Consider the following 15,150-nt stretch of genomic DNA (forward strand, 5'->3'; position numbering starts at 1 on the left):
ATCTGGTGATTCAAGATTTTCTTGGGTCGTATAATTCAGATACAACGTGCTATCGAGATGATAAAATTGTAGTACTGTTGCAGCTCTTAAGTCTTAACACCTGGCATTCAATTTGGCCGTTTGCCAAGTCTTGTATTTTTCATTTGATCACATTTTGCAACACAATCATGGGTGTGTATCAAATTATTAATGGTTGTGGTTAGCCGTAAGTCAAGAACCATGTCACAAGAAGGGAGGGTAGCTCGCGTGGTTTGCAGCTGTGGCCTGTGGTTGTTTAACGTATATCCGGCCGGGTTCTTGGAATTGAGCTTGGGAGGGGATTTATTACTCACAAGCTATTGTTGGGTTACATGAAATTTTATTATAAACGGTGAATGATAGAAACTGATCGGAATTTATTTCGAGCTGGAAACTAATTGCAATAAAATAGATTTATAATATGCACAAGAAGAGACAATGATTAATTCCACACCTCTCGATTTATGGATTCATTTATGATCTTTTGTTAATTTTTTAGAGAAAAGGTTTCCCCGCTTTATTTCAACGAAACAAAGCACAGAGTTCAGCGTCAAGGTTCAAGTTCAGAGCTACTCCTGTTGGAACGGAATACAAGGTTCTCAGCGCAAACTCTACTTATTACAGAGGAAGTACTCAGCACACAAGGCATAAGATCCCCCGTAGAGGCATCAGCGACGGTCGGAGTTGTAGTTGGCGCCCAAGTATAGGCATCATCCCGAGTTGTTGGCGTCGATCTTCCAGTAGATGTTGCCAAACTTGACGCAATCACCTCCGGTAAACTTGATCTCTGTGAGCCCAGCAAGGTCAACGGCTGGTTCAGCTTGATGTTTAGAGCCATCAGGACTTGGTCCAGCGCTTCTAAGTCCCCATCCGAGAATAGAATCAGCCAGTTCTGTAACATGTTGACCATCCTCCTAACAAGTGGTTTCTCCCCTAGCCAACTTTTCCCCTGAAAGAAAATCTCATTTTGAGTTTTCCATAAGCACCACATAAGGGCAGCAGAGCAGGAATTCAGAATTTTATACTTGTTATTACTGACCCACCAACGGGCCACTGATTCAAAATTATAGCCTAAGTTGATATGTAAAATGTCTGCTAGATAAGACCAACATACATTAGCTACCACACATTCAAAGAATAAATGGCAAACAGATTCAGGTTCATTGCAGAAGAGACAGAAGTTGCTTTCAACAGAAGACCTTTTGGCCAGATTATCTCTGGTCAAGATCTTATTGTTAGCAACCAGCCAGAGAAAATATGAATTCGTGGAGACACCACAATATTCCAGAAAGATAGGTTGTACTACCCTAAAACTGATCGTCTTATAGATAGCTTGGACTGAGAATTTTGAGCTGCCATCAAAGGCCCAGATTATAGCATCACAATCATCCGAATAAGAGATGGATTCAGCTATAGAGACTAGATCTAACCACATATTCATCAATCTCGGAGGAACCCGTCTCCTAAAGGAGATCCTCAAGTTTTCTCCATCCCACAAGTCTGCAATGGACTTATTTGTCTGCTCAGCAAGAACATAAAGCTCCCAGAATTGAATTGCCAAGCTACAATTACCAAACCACTGATCTTCCCAAAATCTAATCGATTTACCATCACCAACTTTCCAAGTCACTCCTAGCTTGGCAGCCTTACTGGCCCATAAGACACCTTTCCAAAAAGGAGAGGCTCCTATATCAGAGCAGCAGAAGATATTAGGATCTGCTGTATTATACTTATAATCAATAATTTGTTTCCAAATGGAGTGGTCATTCAAGTGATATCTGTTAATCCAGGAGGAAAGGAGGCACATGTTGAGACAACTAAGGTCAAAGATCCCCCAACCTCCAAATTCCTTCCTTTGAGCTAAACTTTGGAAATTAGAGAGATGATACTTGTGCCTACCATCCTGATCATTCCAAAGGAAGTTTTCCATATGAGAATTAATATTCTCAATGGCCTATTTGGGAAATTTGATAACAGAGAGTAAATAGATAGGAATACTTGTTAGGCAGGATCTAAGGAGGGTCAGTTTACCAGCACTGGATAACAGCTTGCCTTTCCACCCAGCTATTCTATTCATCAGCTTATCCACCACAGGTTGAATATCTTCTCTTTTGAGCTTGGTAAAGTGTAAAGGTACACCCAAATATTTAATTGGGAAATCTCCAATATTACAGCAGAAACATCTGGCTAAGGCCATTTTATCCTCCACAGAGGCCCCTAAAGTGATCAAGTCACTTTTGTTATAGTTAATTCTCATTCCAGAAAGTTTTCCAAAACAAGCCAGGAGCCACTTAAAGTGGGAAGCTTGTAGGAATTCATTTTGGAGGAAGAGAATTGTATCATCTGCGTATTGCAGACTAACAATACCTCCCACATACAAATCAGTTAGGAGACCACCGATAATTCCTTGGCTAGCTGCCTTACTAAGCATTTTTGTGAAAACATCAACTACTAAATTGAAGAGCAAGGGAGACAGAGGATCTCCCTATCTCAGGCCTTTACCCACAGTAAAGTAAGGGCCATTCTCATCATTCATCCTCACACAGACTGATCCACCTTGGGTAAGGCTGATAATCCAGTTAATCCATTTACCACTAAACCCTCTTGTTCTAAGAACTTCAAATAGGAAGTTCCAATTAACTCTATCATATGCTTTCTCATAATCAAGTTTCAGGATAATCCCTGACTCTTTCCTTCTAGCCACATCATAAATAATTTCATGTGCTGCAACCACACTCTCCAAAATACATCTACCTTTAATAAAGGCAATTTGATTTGGAGAAATCAACCTATCAATAATCTTTGTTAGCCTATTATTGAGGGCTTTACTGAAGATTTTGAAACTACAGTTTATTAGAGCAATAGGTCTGAATTTCTTCATCTCAGTAGCATTTTCTTCTTTAGGTATGAGAGTGAGCATGACATAGTTAAGCCTAGTCATGTTCAACTCTCCTTTCTCAAATTCTCTGACTAGATTCATAAAGTCAGATTTGATGAGGTCCCAAAAGTTTTGGTAGAAGAGAAAAGAAAAGCCATCTGGGCTTGGTTCCCCATCAGCATAAGAGCTGAAGATGGCATTTTTTATCTCTTCTTCTGATAAAGGTGCAACCAACATAATATTCTCCCCATCTGTTATTTTCTCATCAGATTTCCAGAAAGCCTCACCTAAATGGATATCAGGCTTGTCCTCATAGCCAAACAGTCTTTTATAGAAATCAATAGCTATGTGTAGCATGTCTTTATTATCAGAAGTCTCACCCAAAGGACCTTGTAAGGAACCAATCTTTTTCTTTCTCTTCCTTTGATTTGCTATTGTTTGGAAGTAAGCAGTATTTCTATGACCTTCACTAATGTTTTTGTCACGAGATCTTTGTTTGGCTTTGGTTTCTTCAGTAATCCAAATATTATCCAGCTCTTTGGTTAGCTCTCTCATTCTGTTTCTTTCACTATCATCTAAAGAATTGGTTTTAGAAAAGACATCTAAGATGTCAAACTCCTCCAGTAGAGCTTGTTTTTTCTTTCTCAAGTCTGCATTGATGTTTAAGGACCAACCCTTTAGCTTCTTCCTTAACATCTTAAGCTTGTACTGCCAAATATCAAGGGGGTTAGAGGCTGGGCATGGAGCATCCCAAGTTTTCCTAACCAAGTCAGCAAAACCATCCTAGGAGAGCCACCATTTTTCAAAACAAAAAAAGTAAGGTTTTGGATTTTGATTAATACCAAGGTTGACAACAAGAGGGACATGGTCACTCCCCAACTTAGAAATACTTTTAACTGAAAGGAGAGGGTATTTGGCCTCAAGGTCAACTGTAGCAAAAACTCTATCTAACAAGGCCATAATTTGCTGATCTTGATTATTAGACTAGGTATAAGATCTACTAGGGTTCTTGATTTCAATCAAGCTCCAATGGTTAATCCAATCATTAAAGGAAACAGACCAATGGTAATTAATATTCCCATTGCTTTTGTCAGCATTAGAGTGTATCAGATTAAAATCACCACCCAAAAGGGTAGGGCCAACCCAGCTATTCATAATATTATGAAGTTCATCAATGAACTCTTGTTTGTCCTCATCATAGGCTGAACCATAGACCGTAACCAGTCTCCAAGCAAAGTTATCACAGACATTCCTAATGTGAGCAGACACAGAGTACTTTTTGATATCCCAATGGAGGATGTCAAACTTGCTACTCTTGATACCAGCTAGGATACCCCCAGCAGTGCCACTAGCTGGCAAAAAATTCCACTTAAAGCACATTCCAATATTATCTAAATAAGAATGATGAAAGGTTTCTTTTTTGTTTCCTGGATACCCACAAAGTCTAGTGAATTAAAGTTAATAAAATCCTTCAAACAATCAAATCTGCCTGATTTATTCAGGCCTCTAATATTCCAATAGGCCCCAATCATTTGATAACTTGTTTTTGTTTGTCAGCATTAATGCTTCTTTGCACAACTTGTGACCAGGTATCCTTGGTCATAATTTGTGGATGGGAACTACTATCCCCAGCCAGTTGTTCTACATCCAGGTTGGTTGGTAGTAATACCACTGGATTTTTTTCAACAAAGTCTTTACTCTTAACATTTTCTTCAGCAATCATTTCAGTAATGTTAACAGAAGTAGTGTAATCACTATCGCCAAGAGAAATTTCAATCTTATCTGCTATATCAGATAGGTATTTATGATCAAATACAGTAAAAGAGGTACCTGGGACCTTAGTAGGAACCTCCAAGTTCTTGAACTTTTGAAGATCAATAGCCTTTTGACTTACAGTCCTGTAATCTCCAGCATTCCTTCTAGGTCGATCCAATAAAGGTTCAGGCCCCATTTCTGCTTTTTGGGCTTTACATGGTTAGGTGGTTGGGCAGCAACCTTAGTGAAAGAAGCATCTCTCTCAGGTTTGGGAGACTCGGAGCATTCCTCCAATTCAGGAATCAGATTTCTCTTGGTAGAGTTCATCAGAAGCATTTTATCAAAAGCTTCAGAGTTCTCCTCATCTGACTCAGAGTTGTCATCCATTTCCATCTCTCTTAGCATCTTGCAATAATCATGACCAGTGAAGTCTTGGGCAAGTTTCCTAAGTTGTTCCCATTGGGATTGTTGGTCAGGTTGAGTCAACTCTCCTACATTCCTTGGGCTAGCATCTAGTACAACATTAGCATCACTCAGTATATCAATATCAGGGTGTGTAGTGTGGATCTCACTGGTGTCAAGAGTGGTATTTTGGAGGCAGGTCATATCCAATTCCAACTGAGTTTTTTGGTCGACATCTTGTTGATTTTTTTGATAGCATGGCACAGTTTTAGCTTTCTGACTATCAAATGTTTTAGAACCAGCAGAGGTATTCTGGGTTCTTGGGGTATTAACTGCTTGCACATCAGTATCCATGATGAAATTATCATTTTGGTCATCTAAATCATCAGGTTCATCATCATTGTCCTTGTCATCCTCATCACCAGGTTCATCAGGGCCTCCATGACCTTGGTTAATTTGCTGCTCGCCTTCGACTGCAAAAGATATGACATGTAGCTTCTTCTTCATTTCAAACATTCTTTCCATGGGCATCTTGGAGGAGTTTCTGCAGGCCAGTTTAACTCTCGCCATCTCAGAAGGATTTAAAGATGGTAGGCCAGTCTACATCCAAGAGAAGACCAAATCCTTAAGTAATCTGAGCAAAGACAGACCAGTCACACCATTTTGGGGGTATTCACGTGATCTGCAACCATATCTCTTCTAGTTCTTTTATAGGAGCTGATTCACCAACCCATTCTAAGATCTCAATCTGCACTCCTGGTTTTTTCAGACCAACTGAGGGGTAATTCTTCATATCAACAACTTTCCTATGGGGAGGAAATCTAACTAGGAAGCTTCCAGGTTCTAATTCCCTAATTTGCCAAGGCCATTCCTTACAATAAATGTCTGCCAATTCCTTTTCCAACTCAACCAAAGAAATTTGACCAGTGAGAACATGCACAACACCACAGTTGGACAGATTTAGCCACTGACTAGGACTAGATTCAGAAACTTCCACATGATAGAAGCCTAGACCCTGACTGGCACTGCAATAGAACTTCGTAACAGGATGGGTTTCAGCCCAGCATGGACAGGCATCCATATGATGACCCGGAATTGCACAGATGAAGCACACTTTAGGTTTCCCACAAATCCCAACAAAGTGACCCGGTTCTCTGCAATTAAAGCATGTAAGAGAGCGATACCTTGCATCAATAATAGGTGGAGCAGCTCTAGAACTACCTGCCTCCTGTTGGACTTTCTATGGCTTGCACTGAAACCTTTGTGGGGGGCAACCCTGCTGGGCTCCCTGCTGTTGACGTCCTGGAGGAGCAGGGCCTGTCCGCTGCCTCACACCTTGGGCTTGCGGCAGCTGAGGAGCTGGGCGGGGTGGTGGTTGGGGATGCCCAGGGGGATCCTGGCGTGGTGGTCGCACCGGTCGTGGTGGAGGCTCTGGTTGCCATACCCAGTGACCTCGTTCCTCTGCCATATGCTTCTTCTTCACCACCTCTGCATACTACTCCCTGTGATATGGTCCTCCCCAAATATCACGCACAAAGTTGAGTTGAATTGGCTTAGAGTCTAATCTATCGGCTCTGTGGACTGGGAAGCAATGCTCAATGGTGATCCTCTTCTCACGAATCAGATCCTTCCTGACCCAGGCCAGAAAACCCGCAGAAGAAACCCTAGGTGGGTGGCAGCGGGAGGAAGAGGGAATCGCCCACAACTGACTGAAGAAGGACTCGATCTCCTCATCAGGGTGAAGCTTCGGATCATGGACCGTAGGATTTACCTTCACCTCTACGGATCTCGCGCCAAGTGTCTCTCCTCGAGAGGGTGTCCCACGGGAAGACGATGACCCACTGAATAGTGGGGGCTTCTCTTTCAAATTTCTAGGATCAGGCGTGGCGCGCTTCGAAGCCGACTCCTGTGGAGCCACGAATGGGCGGGCGGTGATCCGACGAGGGGTGGAGGGGGCGAGGGCGGCGGCATCAGCGCCGCCGCCGACGTCGCCGACGAAGGGCTTCCTTACACGGCCTCGGATCTTTTCCGCAGCCGAGATCGAACTGGCCACTAACCCTGATCTTTTGTTAATACCTATCATAAGTTTATTTTATTGCAGTTAGTTTCCGACCTGAATAAATTCTAGTCTCTAAATGCACTTATCATTCATGATTCGGAATAAACCTCGTGTAACCGAACACGGCCTAACTATTTCTACATGTGTATGAGCCTTGTGTGGCCTCTTTTTTGCGAAAAGGGTGGCCTCTTCGGCATCCCCATGGGAATTCGTGGCCGCGCAGCTGGCGGTGCTGGTGGCGGTGGCCTTGTCTTCCACCCGCTGGTCGTTTGGGCGGCGGCGGTGGACCTCTGTTCCTCTCCTTTTCTGCTCAAGACGGCGGCCGACGGTCGTTCATCGTACTGGATCTTGCGGCTACAACATGAGTTGATGCTTCTTGGGAAGATTGGAGGTGGATCTTGGCGCGCTGTGCTTCTTCTTCTTCGGCTGGCGGGAGATCGTTGGAGGGGAGCGCCGGCGGCGACGGGAAGTTTCTGGTGTTGTTTGGGGGTTGCGTTGTGTAATTTCCAAATTTTCCAAGGTGCTTTCTGCAAAGTTGTGGGGATGTACTGTGCTCCGTTTTAATATATTCCCCTTTCCGAAAAAAAAAATGGTATTGTGATGTGCACCGGTATAGTTGACGGTGTGTCACGGGTCACAAACAGGAAAACAAGTGGAAATTGGAAAAGCGCAATTATTGACTCCAATAATGGTTCAAGAAAATGAGCAAATACCTCAGCGCCAGCGGGCATCTTCTGTTTGGCGCTAAAAGTCAACTGGGCGGACGATATACGACGGCGAACCGGCCACGATGAGCATGTCAGCGGCGGCCAGGGATCGCGCCCATCGATCTCCCTCTCGGCCTCTCCCGCGGGTACCGGCTTGTCTTTCTCTTCTTCCACCTCCCGGCTTTCACTCGCTTTCTTCCTCCGCTAGATTCCAGGGGCTTGCTTGGACCTGAGAGGGATTCATCCGAGTGTTCTGGGTGCTGCTGCTACTTGATTTCTTCCGGGAAATTTGAGCTGCTACGCATTGGCCTCATCTCGCTCGGGGGTTTCACCCATTTCATGTTGAGGGTTGAACTTCTGCCACCCATAAGAAGGTTCTCGCTCCATGGTATGGCCCATGTGCGCAAATAGCCCCAGAAAACTTCCTCTTGTTTCCCCCAACAGTTTGGAATGTTCAGTTAATTTCTGGGCTACGGCATACAGGCAGGGTTCCGACCCTGCAACGTTGCAATCCTGCATCTGAGTGGATCTGTACAGTTCAAAGTTGAACTGGCCAGGACTGGAACTGGAACTTACTTCACTGTTTGTATTGTATCTTGCAGTGATGTACTGAATACAGAACTGACGCACTAGTATTTCCAGAATAGGATGACTATATACTCCACATCAGGGGCGGGCTCCATTGAATTCAATGGTATTCAGTTGAATACCAATTATTTTTGACAAAAAAATTTGTATATATAGTGTATGTTAGGTATATGATACAAAAAAACAAAAATAACACAATAAATCTGACTACTAGAGTCCCAAATTTCTCTTTTAACCCAAAACAACCTCAACAGCCCAATTCCCTCCACCCCCGCCGGCCCAGATACACCCCATGGCCCAAAATTTCTCATTACCCCAGCCCAATCCCTCTCCTATCCTGTCCCGACGCCCCCTCCCGCGATTCCCCACCCGGCGCCGCCCTAGCCCTAGACCGCCGCCGCCCGCCAGGCGCCAGCCCGCCACACGCCGGCCGCTGCCGTCCGGCTGCCCGGGCTCGTTGCCCCAGAGGCTCGGGCCCCACGCTCGCAAGCCGCAGGGCGGGGCGGCGACCGCGGCCTAGGCGGGCAGGCGGCAGCACCGCAGGTCGCAGGCTCGCAGCAGCAGGCCAGCAGCGTCGGCGTGGACGCCAGGCGCGGTCGGCGCCCAGGTTCCCAGCGGCCAGCGGCCAGGACGCCGGGCGGCCAGGGGACAGCCGGACAGGCCGACAGGGGCTCAGGGCCGGCGTCGCTCTCAAATACTCCGTACAGGTGCGTACATGTTCTGTATATCGCGCGCACTCCGTTCCCAACGATTTGTGCCTTGAGACCAGTAAAGCTTAGCACTTGTGTAGAGCACATTATTTCTCATGCTGAAATGATTAAAGATTTGGTGCTCCAATTGGGAATTGTTGATGCGACAGTGAGTTTGGTGTGGCAGATAAAACTTACGCACATAACCAGGGGGCGCAGCTCGGCGCCCAGGTTCCCAGGGCGCTGGGGGCAGGCCGCAGGCCGCAGGCTGGCAGGCAGGGACGGGCGGCCGGGCGCAAGGAGAAGAAGACAGCCAGAGCTAGATCCAGTGAACTAAGGTGAATTAGTTATGGTTGTGGATTTGTGAAAAAATTAGCAGCAATCTATACTTATAGACATGAAGTCAGAATTTTTCTGAATATTGAATACTTGTAATTTATAGGTTTGAACTATGAAAAGGAAGAGGGGTGGCAGTGCCGCTACTGATTTGAGATCGTTCTTGCAAAGAGGTGCTGCAAAGAAGAAACCTCCTGAGGCAGAGGTTGTTAGTCCACCTACTAATGAAAATCAAATGCAGATAGTAGTATTTCAAGGACAGAGTACCAGTGGGAGTGGGAGAAACACCATACCTCTTGAAGCAGAGAGGGATGAGCAGCAGCAGCCACCAGCTAATCCCTCAATAATTGAAGATGATGAATCCATGCCTATAGATGAATCTGACTCCGGCGATGAAGATGATAGTAATTATAATATAGAGCATGATCCGGGATTGAGGCCTCCTATCTCAAGCTATCCTGTAAATGACAAAGATTCGGTTAGAAGGTCATACATTGCATTGGGACCATGTCAACCAAGAATGAAGAGATAATTATTTCCCCAACATGAATGTGGAGGTATGCGCCGATTCCAACCTAAATGGTTTGATGAATTCAAGTGGCTAGAGTATAGTATGCATACAGGTGCTGCATATTGCTTTGTTTGCTACTTGTTCAAGGATAGTAGCAAATATCCTGGTGGAGATGCTTTTGTTAATGAAGGTTTTCGAAATTGGAATATGAAATGCAGAATTCGTAGGCATGTTGGTGCTATCAATAGTGCTCACAATGAAGCTGAGGAGAAATATAATTTGTTCATGAAACCTAGGACTTCAATTCGTGAGTCTATAGGCTCAAACAGTGCAGATTTCAAGGCTCAGTATCTAGCTCGTTTGACATGGTCACTAAAGTGCATAAGGTATCTTTTGCGTCAAGGGTTAGCTTTTCAAATTGGTTCTAGTTCTTCCTATTGCAACTGCTGGTGTTGAGAGGATTTTTTCTGCAATGAACACTATCAAAAACAAGTTAAGAAGCAAGATGGGACAGGATTTTTTGAATAATTGTTTGACCACATTCATTGAAAGAGAATTCTTCTTGCAAGCGAAGGATGAGGACATCATCAGTTATTTTCAAGCTATGAAGGACCGAAAAGTTAACTTGTAATTTGTAAGCATCCTTATCAATGCCATTTATTGTTTTAGTACCTCTATTTTCTATATGTTGAACAATTTCAGAATTCAGATTATGAACAATTTATGTTGTTAATACTAAATCATGTGCTACTAATATGTATGTTGGGCTGTTAAATTTTTTTTTTCCACTACTTACAATTTTGAATACCAAGGTCCCAAATCCTGGGCCCGCCCCTGCTCCACATTGTGTTTCAGTCATATTTCCCTGAGGAAAAAGATAACAATATCAAAACTAGCTGTTCTAGTTCACTATTGTTTCCCCTGAAGAGGATAAGACCATATTTGTTTGAATAATCGAATTGCAACTCTGCTTTTGCAGATGTGATCGAGGTTTGCACTTTTCTCAATTTTCTGCACTGGAGCCGCTGGATGTGAGTGATGGGGTGCGTACCAACAAAGCATGCTGGTCGGTCACCACATTCACTGGATACACGGGAAGCTGTGGCCCTTGCTGCCGAAACATCTTGTGAGAAAGTGGATCTTCCAGATTTTGTTAATATTGCTACTTGAACAGCGTCAGCGTGTGAGAATTAAACCCCTTCTTTCATACGAAAGAGGAATCAATAGATAGCTTTTGGATATACTGTTGTGTATTTCTGCTCAAACCAATCAGTTAATGTTGTACATTTAACATGCAACAGTAGTGCAGGCTAGCAGTTCTTTCGTAGTTTTTTTTTGGGTCAAACAAGACTAATAAAACACTGTAGCATTACTAGTTATCTCACTAACTCTGGTATCCATGTATTTGTTGTGTTTCAGAACAAGTTTATTAAGCTTCACCTATTGTTGCAGTTACAGTAAGTGAAGTTGAGGCACTACATGACCTCTTCAGGAAAATAAGTAATTCAATCATCAAAGATAATCTAATTAACAAGGTAGTCCTCAATGCATAGTTTTAGTTGGGTAACTATCTTGCGATAAACTAATTAACATGCGCCTTTCTTTTCCCTTTACCAGGAAGAATTCCACGTTGCTCTCTTTAGGAACACGAAGAAGCAAAATCTCTTTGGTGACAGGGTAAGTGTTGTTGTGAAGTATTAGTGGATTGCCCACCTCTTCCCAAGAGCATAAGTTTTTTGGTTCATCTGGTTGGTGCATGAAACCTAACATGGTATCAAAGCCAGAGGTCGCGAGTTCGAGTCTTGGTAGAGGCATCTTTTAAGTCCTCCGCTCCCTTCTTTATTTCCACATTTGCGCCTTGTTCCGACTGTATGTGAGTGGGAGTGTTGTGAAGTATTAGTGGATTGCCCACCTCTTCCCAAGAGCTTAAGTTTTTAGGTTCATCTGGTTGGTGCATGAAACCTAACAAGTCTATCAATTACGTCAAGTTCTTGTAGTTTCAAAATGTTGCTCATGACTTCATTTACTCTAAAAAGAACAGCTTCTCTAATGTTTTTTCCCATATCAAATACCTGATGATTGTTTGCAGTTTACATTTTGTATTCACTGGTTGCTTTTACCAGAAACCATCAGCACTCATCTGTCAGACTCTCTAAAAGCTTTTCTGCTTAAGTGTCATAGTTGTAGCTTCTGTGCTGTTTAATTCTAAGATCGGACAAAGTATGATATACAAGGCTTAAGCATATTGCTGATTATGATGATTTGTGTTTTAAGTTGAAGAATTATTTAAAATGTGTTAGTCTTGTATGTCCTTAAATCAGTTGTGTGTCTATAAATTTATTATAACAAAGCTAAAAATAAATTGCAGGTATTTGACTTGTTTGATCAAAAACGAAATGGTGTTATTGAGTTTGGTGAATTTGTTCGATCTCTTAGTGTGTTTCATCCAGATGCACCTGAAGAACAAAAAGTTGCATGTAAGAACTTTTGGTGAAGTTATTCTTCTGAGACTCAGAATCTTCAGAAAAAAATTAGGTTTAATGTTTTTAGCTAACTTTCTTATTGATTATTACAGTTGCATTTAAGTTGTATGACTTAAGACAGACAGGCTTTATTGAACGGATTGAGGTATCTTTTTATTAGCTACTCCATGGTTTTCAGTGAATATAATGTTGTATTCGTGTATCTGATTACATTATGTGCTTCATTCTTGTTAATTAATACTGATATTAAGTTGTCCTGTTTCTTAGAGAAGTTTTGTCTATCTTTTCTTGTTCACTTGAAATCTGGAGTTAAGCATACAGTAGTCGAGAATAATTTCAAGAAAACGGTATGCTGCAACACTAAAAGATATGAACAACATGAAATTTAGCCATGTACATGATAGTGATTGCAAAATATATAGATTTTTTCGTTCCAATCGATTACTTTTGAAATTTGTGAAAATAGTTCCATCTGAAACTAGCTTAGTAGGAGCTTCAGTCTCTGTTACGCGGATACTCCTAGAAGGTGGCGTATCCGTATCCGATATGTATCGGATACGGATACGCCCCGGATACGCCTCGGATACGTTTCTGGCCGTATTCTGAAAAAACAGATACGTATTTGCTTGGATACGCGTATCCGATACTTTGGGTCAGATGGGATACAGCCCAAAGCAGTAATCAGCCCACCCAAATATTGTTTTGGTAGAAGAGATGATACAAAATGATGAACTTGCTGCAATAGAACTAGATGAGTAGCAACTGAAGAACTCCTTGTGGAATCAGTTGTGCTTTTAGAGAAGGCTAGTTATAGTGGTAATGTTATATGGACATGCAAGTATTGCACATCTGAGTATAGGGGAAGTTACTCAAGAGTAAAATCTCACTTGCTGAATATCTATGTGATATTTATATATAATTATTAATTATCCTAGCCGTATCTCCGTATCAGTGTTATTTGGGAAAGTGCGTATCCACGTATCCGATATGTATCGTATCCGATACCCGTACCGGTATCCGTGTAACATAGGGTTCAGTATATGCACAGTGGCACCAAAAACTAATAAAGCAGGCATCTAGAACTCATTTCCGATATGATAGATCAGGAATGATATGCAAGTTGTTCTGTTGTATTTATGAGAAATATTGTTCAAAAAAATATTCTGATAAATATATAGTCTGTAGTGAATCTCTTGTTTTGTAGATACTATGACGTAATACCAATTTATTGTCATATACTGTTCTCTGATCTTTAATAGTACAAGAGAGGAATCCTATCCTATTGTAAAGACCAGAATGAACAAGTGACATGCCTCAGACCATGATATGTTTGCTTGTGTGAATGGTCTTTTGACTACTTAGCCCATTCATCATGTCTACTGTAGCGAGCATGTCACATTAACTCAGTATTGCATAAAATTTGATTGTTCAATAGGAAATTAGGAATATTTATTCCTATCCTCAATTATGTTGCAGTTAAAGGAGATGGTGTTGGCTCTGCTGGACGAATCAGATTTGGATATTACAACTGATGCTGTCGAGATGATTGTTGATAGGGTATGAAAATATTCCATCCTAGTCCTTAGGTATCCTAAATCCCTAGCATAGAAGCAAAGATATCCCTATTGCATGATGCTGAATCTTTTGATGTTGGTTTATAGACATTTGACCAGGCTGACACAAAAGGTGATGGGAGGATCGATCAAGAAGAATGGACAGCATTTGCTAAAGATAATCCATATGTACTAAGGAATATGACCCTTCCATACCTTAAGTAAGTATGCACAGCTTCTAGTTATATTTAGAAATGATATATTAACAGTGCACCTTAACCATTAGAGTTTTCTCTGTTATTTTTTGGCACTGTTGAAAACAGAATATAAATGCGACCATAGAAGTCTAGTCAGATGCATTGTCTTGATTTTGGTGGGAGAATGTTCCTTTCCCTGTTTTATATCTGATATGTGCCTTGTGGGTTGCTTTCTTATGATTGATGGACTGTTACATTGTGTAAATGGACATAAATATTTTTTTCTTGCAGACTCAGCCTTGATATCTTTTTGTCATTTCGGGGTGCCAAGTACACCTTGACTGATTTTACAAATGCACTTCTTTGACACTATTTCGATGGTCATAATCTGCAGGGACATCACCATGGTATTCCCAAGCTTTGTGATTCACTCCGAAATCAGTGAAGCAGACATGGCTGCCTAACCTGGAAAGTGAGAAGTAACTGCAAGTATGCAACACATCTCTGTACATCCTGATCTAAATACTGATGGAAGGGCACGCTGCAAAGGTTTGAAACACATCATTCAAGCACCCGTTGTGGCTAGAATTGTGGACTGGCTGTAAATGGTGGAAGTAGGAAACGAGTTTTGTTGTCCTACCTACAAGCAAGAGCAATGTAGCATCCAACTCCAGCATCACTGATCAAATGTCTAGACATGTACAAGTGCACAATGACACAGCAACTTGTCCATTGTTGGCTGATCTTTTTATTATTTCTGCTTTTGTAACGTTGGAGAATGTTTAGACAAGGATGTTGTAGACTCATAAGTGCAGCTGTTCGATTCAACGTCATTTAAACAAAAAGGATATATTGTAAAAATCAATGTTTAACACTTCTCCCCTTACGAAAAAGGGTTACATATTCTCTGAGAATAAGTTAATGGAATCACCATTAAACCTGATGTAACATTGCTACCATATATTTTTTTTATC

The 15,150-nt window shown here is 42.1% G+C and overlaps 2 protein-coding genes across 3 annotated transcripts; one reads left to right on the forward strand and one right to left on the reverse strand.

Annotated features, from left to right (window-relative positions):
- Positions 1-460: 460 nt before the first annotated feature.
- On the reverse strand, positions 461-7,001 carry LOC120673847. The gene is made up of 2 exons (XM_039954883.1): positions 4,727-7,001; positions 461-967 (listed from the first exon to the last, which is right to left on the reverse strand). The coding sequence occupies exon 1, from the start codon at positions 5,621-5,623 to the stop codon at positions 4,787-4,789; it is 837 nt and encodes a 278-aa protein (XP_039810817.1). The 5' UTR covers positions 5,624-7,001; the 3' UTR covers positions 461-967; positions 4,727-4,786.
- An 835-nt stretch (positions 7,002-7,836) lies between these two features.
- Positions 7,837-15,119, forward strand: LOC120673848 (calcineurin B-like protein 5). Of its 2 annotated transcripts, none has more exons than XM_039954885.1 (9): positions 7,837-7,965; positions 10,923-11,069; positions 11,396-11,478; positions 11,561-11,620; positions 12,312-12,420; positions 12,519-12,571; positions 13,903-13,983; positions 14,088-14,200; positions 14,571-15,119. In XM_039954885.1, the coding sequence occupies exons 2-9, from the start codon at positions 10,982-10,984 to the stop codon at positions 14,638-14,640; spliced, it is 657 nt and encodes a 218-aa protein (XP_039810819.1). In that variant the 5' UTR covers positions 7,837-7,965; positions 10,923-10,981; the 3' UTR covers positions 14,641-15,119. The 2 variants fall into 2 exon arrangements, with proteins under 2 accessions (XP_039810819.1, XP_039810818.1); XM_039954884.1 differs by having other exon boundaries at positions 7,841-8,207.
- Positions 15,120-15,150: the final 31 nt, after the last annotated feature.

This window comes from Panicum virgatum, chromosome 5N (assembly GCF_016808335.1).
Source record: "Panicum virgatum strain AP13 chromosome 5N, P.virgatum_v5, whole genome shotgun sequence".
In the NCBI taxonomy this organism is placed as follows: domain Eukaryota; kingdom Viridiplantae; phylum Streptophyta; class Magnoliopsida; order Poales; family Poaceae; genus Panicum; species Panicum virgatum.

Excerpts from the sequence above, each read along its gene's own strand:
- LOC120673848 (XM_039954885.1), top strand. The coding sequence starts at position 10,982 with ATGGGGTGCGTACCAACAAAGCATGCTGGTCGGTCACCACATTCACTG. Across the intron at positions 12,421-12,518 it reads TGAAGAACAAAAAGTTGCAT|TTGCATTTAAGTTGTATGAC; the intron begins GTAAGAACTTTT and ends TGATTATTACAG. Across the intron at positions 13,984-14,087 it reads TCGAGATGATTGTTGATAGG|ACATTTGACCAGGCTGACAC; the intron begins GTATGAAAATAT and ends GTTGGTTTATAG.
- LOC120673847 (XM_039954883.1), bottom strand. The coding sequence starts at position 5,623 with ATGGCGAGAGTTAAACTGGCCTGCAGAAACTCCTCCAAGATGCCCATG.